The sequence below is a fragment of the Wyeomyia smithii genome, chromosome 1 (assembly GCF_029784165.1).
Source record: "Wyeomyia smithii strain HCP4-BCI-WySm-NY-G18 chromosome 1, ASM2978416v1, whole genome shotgun sequence".
Taxonomy (NCBI): domain Eukaryota; kingdom Metazoa; phylum Arthropoda; class Insecta; order Diptera; family Culicidae; genus Wyeomyia; species Wyeomyia smithii.
Window position 1 is genome coordinate 57,578,132 of NC_073694.1, and position 9,196 is coordinate 57,587,327.

Here is a 9,196-nt window from a genome sequence, read left to right on the forward strand (position 1 = left end):
AGTTCAAAAGTTATATAAAGAAATGTTTTCCAGAGGCTGTTTAAACTCACACATTAGTCTCGAATGAAAGGCCTAGTTGTCTCATAGGTTGCTTTTGAATTTCATTGTAATCGGTTTGTAACTTTGTCCGTTATTTATAAACATGTCAAATCACGTTATAAAAGCAAAAATAAATATATAAGAAATAACGTTTTGAAAAGAAATATATTCCAAAGACTGCTTAAGCTCACTCAATTTTTTCAGAATGATTGGACCGATTTCCACTAAAATAGTCTCAAATAAAAGATCTAGTTGCGCAATAAAATCTTAATTAATTACACTGTTATAGGACTTTAACATTATCCGTTATGTATCAAATTGTATAAATCACAAAACTTAATAAGGTACCACAGAAACTACACAACCGATCTGAACATAGTTGGATTTAATGGACCAAATAAACTTGTCTTCAAAACCATCATAATGTTTGAGCATGAGGTTTGAACGGTATGGAAAGATAAGTAGCTCGGAGACTGTTTAAAACTATAGCAACGATCAAAATATGTGGCCTCAACATTTTTCAAATTTGATGTTGTACTATAACCAGATTAGGCAGAATTTGGCCATTTTAGGAAGTATTCCGGCAACCAGTGAAGTAGTCAGGGAGACTGCGGGTTCAAGTCCCGTCTGGATGCAGTATGTTTTTCTGTATCATATTTTCAGTTCGTTTATTTCTCGCTTCCCCGGCTGCACACATTGTCTGCCTTTATTGGACTTGAATGTTAACGGGTAAAAGCCGTTGTTAAAGATAGAAATTATTTCGAAAAAAATTAGCCCTACGGAGCACCTTCCATTTTTGTGGAGCACTCGCAGGCATGACTCAGACTCAGCGTCGCCAGAACTATTTCGTTAAAATCCGTAGATGGTTAACGGGTAAAAGCCGTTGTTAAAGATAGAAATTATTTCGAAAAAAATTAGCCCTACGGAGCACCTTCAATTGTTGTGTAGCACTCACAGGCATGACTCAGTCTCAGCGTCGCCAGAACTATTTCGTTAAAATCCGTAGATTCTACGGATTTCTACGGATTTCCCCTCTTTTCTACGGATTTCCCATATAAATGTTTTTCCGGGCTTTGGTCTCGATCACACAGGTCTATAAAAGTTATAAGCGTCAGCTGACTCTCCTGTGTGTGATGAGACATTCCTTTCAGTCGCTTTAACATCGCCTGCACAGCAGTGTGTGTAGTTAGGGGTAAGCAATAGAATAAGTCAGCAGTGGATTTTTCGCGTGACGTATTTGAAACATATTTATTTCATGGTATTTGCATGTGTAAATGTTAATGTATGCTCATATGTGTGTGAATGTTAGGTTTTGAATGTTCGTTATAGTTGTGCTGTTGGCTACCAGAAATTCGTTATTTAAAGTGGAAATTAAATCCAGCAGAAATTTTCAAGGTGTTTTTTTTAAATGGGAGTGTTGTGTAATTCTATTTGAACAAATAATAAGTTCGAATGAGAAAGGCTGGGTCTCACCATTAGGTGGATTAATTTGGGTTTTGGTCAAATACTTCGCTGAAGTTGTCGACCAAATTCAATGAGTGTAATCAGCTGTTGGGAATTTTTCTGAAATAAAATCAAGTATTAGTGATAAGAAAAGCGTTCCAGTGGATAAGAACAAGTGAGTAAAATATGGAAGAAGACATGAGCTGGAAAAATCCAGCAAACTATAGTCGGCCGGAGGAGGAGATCCAAATGCCAATCAATCTCGAAGATGACCTTGATGAAGACATGCTAAACCGAGAGGGTAAATATTTCAATTCAGAGGGAGTGGAAATCTTAGAAATCATCATCAAAGAAGACGAAGAAAACATAGCAGCGTATGAAGCAGCTACAGCAAACTCTGTGTTCGCTCGCAAACTCAACGAGAAGGATCAGTGGACATTATTCCATCAGCTGGTGGAATCTATCACAACTTTCTACCGAGGTTTATACCTCAAGCAGCATTTCAACACGAAAATAGTGACGTCCGTTCGGTTCGCATTTACCGAGATGAAATTCTACAGTTGCCTGTTGCTGAAGTCTACAGATCTGTGCATTTTCATTCTCTTCCTGACGCTACTACCGCGGTTTATGTCATACCACTATTACTATCGAGGAAAACCCCGCCAGATGCTGCTGATGTCGTTTGTCATCATTTCTTCCGCTTGGGCAGGCTGCTCGCTGCTGCTACTCTGGTGTGACATTAAATTTCGCAAGCAGCAGGACAAGCTGCTCATCTTCAGTATTCTGTTTAAAACGTTCGGTTACTTTTGCGTATATTCGACCCGATCCAGCTTCTGGACTGTATCCGGATGTGTGCTGATAGGCGTTGGGCACGCTATCAGTTGTTCTTACCAGGATTTGGTGATTAAGCGCAAGTTTAATGCGCGCCAGTGGTGCCTAACCAAGAGTGCGCTCTGTCTTACCAGTGGTGTCCTGGTAGTGTTGTTGGCCGTTTTGGTCAATGTAGCATACGTTTACTGTATGATAGACAATGTGGTGCTGTCGGTTCTGTTGGTGTACTGCTTTAGTGGGAGCCTCTGGCTCGTATGCAATTATAAGATTATATTTCGATAGAAGTGAGTGTTAGATAGTTGCATCCGAAAGTCTCAAGAAGGGATAGGTTCCTGACCTCTGCGTTTAGGTTAAATCTGGTCGCAAGAAAAGTCTAAATTTTGCCTGCTAAGCTACGTCTTCAGTGATTTGCTTCTTGCAAACTGTTGTTATCAATACCGATCAAGTACTTCTTATTCGTTTTGGTATAGCAATCACTGAAAAAACTAAAGGTATGAAGGTGCTCCAGAGGGCCGAATGTCGTATATCACTCGACTTAGTTCGACGAGCTGAGCATTTCCTGTATGTATGTATGTATGTGTATGTGCAACTTTCTTTTCTCACTCACTTTTCTCAGAGATGGCTGGACCGATTTTCGTGAAATTAATTGCAAATGAAAGGTGTAGTTACCCCATAGGTTGCTATTGAATTTCATTGTAATCGGATTTTTGGTTTCGAGGTTATGTATCAAAATGTAAAAATCACGAAACATCAATATCTCAGAAACTGCACAACCGATATTAACAAAGCTGATGTCAAATGAACGGGCTATCTTCAGAACTCTTAACTTATAAATTTAATAAAGATTAAACATGTAGTTCAAAAGTTATATAAAGAAATGTTTTCCAGAGGCTGTTTAAACTCACACATTAGTCTCGAATGAAAGGCCTAGTTGTCCCATAGGTTGCTTTTGAATTTCATTGTAATCGGTTTGTTACTTTGTCCGTTATTTATAAACATGTCAAATCACGTTATAAAAGCAAAAATAAATATATAAGAAATAACGTTTTGAAAAGAAATATATTCCAAAGACTGCTTAAGCTCACTCAATTTTTTCAGAATGATTGAACCGATTTCCACTAAAATAGTCTCAAATAAAAGATCTAGTTGCGCAATAAAATCTTAATTAATTACACTGTTATAGGACTTTAACATTATCCGTTTTGTATCAAATTGTATAAATCACAAAACTTAATAAGGTACCACAGAAACTACACAACCGATCTGAACATAGTTGGATTTAATGGACCAAATAAACTTGTCTTTAAAACCATCATAATGTTTGAGCATGAGGTTTGAACGGTATGGAAAGATAAGTAGCTCGGAGACTGTTTAAAACTATAGCAACGATCAAAATATGTGGCCTCAACATTTTACAAATTTGATGTTGTACTATAACCAGATTAGGCAGAATTTGGCCATTTTAGGAAGTATTCCGGCAACCAGTGAAGTAGTCAGGGAGACTGCGGGTTCAAGTCCCGTCTGGATGCAGTATGTTTTTCTGTATCATATTTTCAGTTCGTTTATTTCTCGCTTCCCCGGCTGCACACATTGTCTGCCTTTATTGGACTTGAATGTTAACGGGTAAAAGCCGTTGTTAAAGATAGAAATTATTTCGAAAAAAATTAGCCCTACGGAGCACCTTCCATTTTTGTGTAGCACTCGCAGGCATGACTCAGACTCAGCGTCGCCAGAACTATTTCGTTAAAATCCGTAGATGGTTAACGGGTAAAAGCCGTTGTTAAAGATAGAAATTATTTCGAAAAAATTTAGCCCTACGGAGCACCTTCCATTGTTGTGTAGCACTCGCAGGCATGACTCAGACTCAGCGTCGCCAGAACTATTTCGTTAAAATCCGTAGATTCTACGGATTTCTACGGATTTCCCCTCTTTTCTACGGATTTCCCATATAAATGTTTTTCCAGGCTTTGGTCTCGATCACACAGGTCTATAAGAGTTATAAGCGTCAGCTGACTCTCCTGTGTGTGATGAGACATTCCTTTCAGTCGCTTTAACATCGCATGCACAGCAGTGTGTGTAGTTAGGGGTAAGCAATAGAATAAGTCGGCAGTGGATTTTTCGCGTGACGTATTTGAAACATATTTATTTCATGGTATTTGCATGTGTAAATGTTAATGTATGCTCATATGTGTGTGAATGTTAGGTTTTGAATGTTCGTTATAGTTGTGCTGTTGGCTACCAGAAATTCGTTATTTAAAGTGGAAATTAAATCCAGCAGAAATTTTCAAGGTGTTTTTTTTAAATGGGAGTGTTGTGTAATTCTATTTGAACAAATAATAAGTTCGAATGAGAAAGGCTGGGTCTCACCATTAGGTGGATTAATTTGGGTTTTGGTCAAATACTTCGCTGAAGTTGTCGAACAAATTCAATGAGTGTAATCAGCTGTTGGGAATTTTTCTGAAATAAAATCAAGTATTAGTGATAAGAAAAGCGTTCCAGTGGATAAGAACAAGTGAGTAAAAAATGGAAGAATCTTTTTTGTATCCAGAATATTACGTAGAACTGCAGACTCCACTGCTCTTGCCAGGGGCGGTTCAAACAACTTTGAAATGAGATGTCTCGCCAGCTACACCCACGACGGCAGCCTCGTGTCGGGACTCAGCATCCGTAGCCAGTGTAAGGCCATCTGCCGAAAAGTTAAACACTACGAACACGAACTACGAACAATCTAGAACGACCTAGGAGACGGATTAAGGACGATGATTGGTGGCTCAGTGCATAGAACTGTAGATCGCTGTCCGTCTCGGGTGGCGACAGGGTCCTACTGGATTAGCTAGTGCCCCGCCATTTTGACATCGTTGCGCTCCAGAAACTTTGCCGGAAAGGAAAAAAGGTACAGAGGATTACCGGAGCGGTGGTGCCACAAACGAGATGGGAACCGGTATTATAATGCTGATGCAGGATGCAAAACCGTGTGATCAAGTGGCAGCCGATCAGGATGTGTATTAGGGTGGGGAATCGTTATTTGCAAAAAAAAACAGAACCAAGTTTTTTTTGTTCTATTTGGGGCCCCAAACAATCCTAAATTAATCGGAAGTCGATTGGTTTTGTCTGCGCTTGGCGCAATGTATTTCAAATTTATATGGACATTTGTATGGAAAACCCAACTTTTTTGCATTTTCCATTCTAAAGGGCTCAAAGTGGCTCAAACCATAGGTTTCATGACTTGAAATGGTAGGTTTTTTATGCCTAACAACTTGGCCGAAGACACTTAAGAGCTAGGGTGTCCTAAAAAAATACTAGAGCTGTTCAAAGTTGAGTATGTCGAAATTTATGTTGCAAATCATTTTTTCTGCCAACACTGCCAGTGTACCTCTATAACACTGCCAGTGTACCTATATAACCTCTGAAACACGTTGTAGATTCTTTCTATGCCTAGAATATTGACCTAAATTCGTTTGCTTGATCCAGCTGAGTGTACCAACTCGTAATAACAGGTTACTTCTGATGGGAATCCTACTGACGCCGGTACATTGCTAATGTTGGCAGAAAACAAAATTTTCTGCATTTAAATCGACATACTCAACTTTAAACAGCTATAGCTCTTCTCAGGGACATTCTAGCTTTCCAGTGTCCTCTGCAAAGGTGTTAGGCATCTAAAATACTATACTTTAACATAATGTAGTGCATTATTAGAGCATTATTGAGCTCTCTAGAAAGGTAAATGCAAAAAAGTAGGTTTTCCCATATAAATTTTCATACATGTTTGAAATGCAATGCGCCAAGCAGAGACAAAACCAATCGACTTCAGGTAAATTTAGGGTTGTTTGGGGCCCCAAAAAGAACCAAAAAGACTTTGTTCTTGAAAATTGATCACTTTTCCTCACCCTTCCCAAATAACATTTTAAGTTTTAAGATAGATTTATAGCAGTAAATGTGGTAAACATCACAAAACCCCATTTAAAACTAATTGCGCCATTAGTGCCACTTCCAAACTGCATATAGTTCAGGAGGGCCCACTCTATAGAACGATGTGAGAGCCTTAAATAAAAACCCTCATAAGAACTTTTGCACTTCATTTTGTGCTTTTCACAATCTTTGTACAACATCTTTAAAACTATTTTAAAACAAAACTGTTTTTTCTAAAGGCCAGCAAAAGTGTTTTATGAATGAATTCAATAAAACAAAACAAACGCTTTCTCATTAAGAGCTTGACACTTTGGTGGCTACTTGAATAAAGGTGGTAAATGCTTTCCTCCATTCGAAACTTTTGAAATCGTTTTTGTGGTTTGGTGTGCTTAACATTGCCGGCGAATTAAAATTTTTGGTGGTTCTTCGATCTAATAGGGCCTCAAAAGAGATGCGCCTTCAAAATTGTCTAATTGAAGAAGAATTTTTAAAATTGTCAGGAATAAATAATTTTTTGTTCTTCTTTATGTAAGCCATTACGACTCACTGAATTCTGGCAAACAAGTGTAGAAGTCCACCATTCCTTAAATCGAAACTATATTTTACAAGAAAATGTAGAAAAATTGCAATTTTGTTCAGATGAAAAATATTATTTAAACATGGCGACAAAATTGCAGCTGTATTTCTTAACATAGTAGAATAAAGCATGTTACACTTTTCTAATACTGCAACAGAACTGTTTTTTCCTACTGTGGCATCTTGAAATCAATATCCAGATCAAACGGCTTCATACGAAACCAAACAATCTTATCCATTACCTATTGGTTTTACGACTGTTTATATAATGGCAACACGGTTTTAAACGTTTGACAGTTCCGAATCATATCAAAACAAAGTTGGTATCCGTTCGTTGCTTTTCTTTTCTCTGTATTTTATCGTTTGTTTTAACTTGCTATTAGTTTAAAATGCCATTCAAGGTAGTTCAGACAATCGAAAAAGGCGAAACCTGTTTTACTGTTGTGCCCGCGAGATGGGAACAAAACGGTGTTTTGTTGTGGCCGAAAAAGAGTGCCGTGGCAAAACTGTTGCACGACGAGAATTCTGTTCCTGCTACAAACTGGGAACGGATTAATTGTGTCAACAAACGAGTCTTCAATGATCGCGAAGCAGCGGAAGAAGAAATACGAAAAATGGAATCTGCATCGGACACAGAAGCAGACGAAAATTTGGTTTTCATTCCCCCTACTCGAGTAAATAGACCGCGACTTCAGCAAACAAACATCTTAGGAGATGTTAGCGTACTGAAAGATTTCAATCGATCAATTGAACGGCTGGATAACGACAAGTAGGAGCAAGCAATCTACAGAGACAATGATCTGGTAAGAAACTTTTCAATTTTCTATGTAATGTATGTTAAGCTAAGCTAATAATATGATTTTAAGAACCCTTCATTTGAACCTGAGCCGGACACCGTGCTGTTGCTGACTGAAGAAGCAGATGCGGACAATGGAGACTCAATTGTAATCATCCCACAGGAAATCGATGCAGGAAACGATGATCGTGCCAACAATGTTTTGGACACCATCTTATTAAATCTCACTAGCATTCGTAACGAACAAATGAAAATAGTACAGTGCATTGCAACGATGCAAACCAGTATTGAATACCTTGCACAAGCTGTTTTGAATAATAGACCGTCCGCTTACCCTCTCTGCTAAGCGCACTAATGTGTTTTCAAAGCCTATTAACACTGCATCAGAGCTTACCGAACCGGAGGAGAATTTGAAAGACGATGCTATATTTGGTGAAATTGTTTCAAACATGAGCTTCATCTGCGGTTCAAATGGAAAGTCAAATGGTGTTGATTACTGTTACAAACTGATTGATTGTTTCATGACGCGAGAGTTTCTAACAGAATGTTCATGGACCGGAAATAGCCGCGGTGCAGATGAAAATAGATCGCATAGCGCAGAGGGATCGGAATGTACCAGTAAGGTACCCCTGAAATTCTACAAGAACTTCCGTGCTTTGTTTTTGAAATTGATTTTGCTCGCTGACAAAGACTTTACTGAGGTGAACTGTGAAGAATTCTTCAAGAGAGTGATAAAAAACAGTAAGCAAAGATTGGGAGTTAAAAATTTATCCAAGCATAAGAACCGGCCAAAAAACCTTAAATATGTTGTCCAAAAGGATAACACGAAGACAAATGAAATTGCTTGATGCAACAATGTTTAATATGTTATTTTCTCATTATTTTTGTTACAATTCTGCATTCATTTTATGTTTAGTTTATTTTCTTCTGAAATGTGACAAACAATAGCTTAATGTTATTGCAAAGTATGAAGTAGTGGAATAAAAACAGCTTCGCCCTCTTCGTTATAGGGTATCAATACCATTTTACATTTAATATCGTCGGTTGTATATCGCTTAGATGACATTTCCAAACAGTCTGAACTATGAATGTGTAGATAGGTTGAGCGAATAGGTGTTTCAAAAAAACACTCCAGTTCTCTCAAAGCTTTGCCATTTATTTCCAGTGATTCATTTTGAGCAGCAACACATGTGAAACCAACTACTTCGTTAGATTTTGTCAAGAACCATTTGTTAACCTGATCATTACTGAGTGAGAAGTCCTTCCATTCTATTTTTGCATAATATCTTGTGTCGTTTTCTAACGACTCGGCCCTATCCATATTTATTTGTTTTCTCAATGCTGGTTGCGAGTTTCTTATATTAGTGTTTGAACGCATATTTTTCGACAATTGATTGAACTCACTCAACCGTCTCGCAATTTGAGCTAATGGGTTTCGTCCAGTGCGGATCAAATTTTTGATTTGATACAGTTTACTTTCGAAAGGATACCTAAGCATTGAAGGTTTGCAATATACCAAACTTTTTAACTTCATCCTCAAGATGACTAAGGTTATGAATATTGCTGGTAACATAGTCCTGCCCATACAACTTTTTAAAATGC

General features: G+C 38.0%; 1 protein-coding gene and 1 long non-coding RNA gene across 2 annotated transcripts; both read left to right on the plus strand.

The window, feature by feature from the left end:
• Positions 1-1,668: 1,668 nt before the first annotated feature.
• On the plus strand, positions 1,669-2,595 carry LOC129716765 (uncharacterized). The gene has a single exon (XM_055666605.1). The coding sequence runs from the start codon at positions 1,669-1,671 to the stop codon at positions 2,593-2,595; it is 927 nt and encodes a 308-aa protein (XP_055522580.1).
• Positions 2,596-7,100: 4,505 nt separating this feature from the next.
• Positions 7,101-8,629, plus strand: LOC129717037 (uncharacterized). The gene is made up of 2 exons (XR_008726672.1): positions 7,101-7,601; positions 7,665-8,629. It is a non-coding gene; the product is annotated as an uncharacterized LOC129717037 (long non-coding RNA).
• The last annotated feature ends 567 nt before the right edge of the window (positions 8,630-9,196 follow it).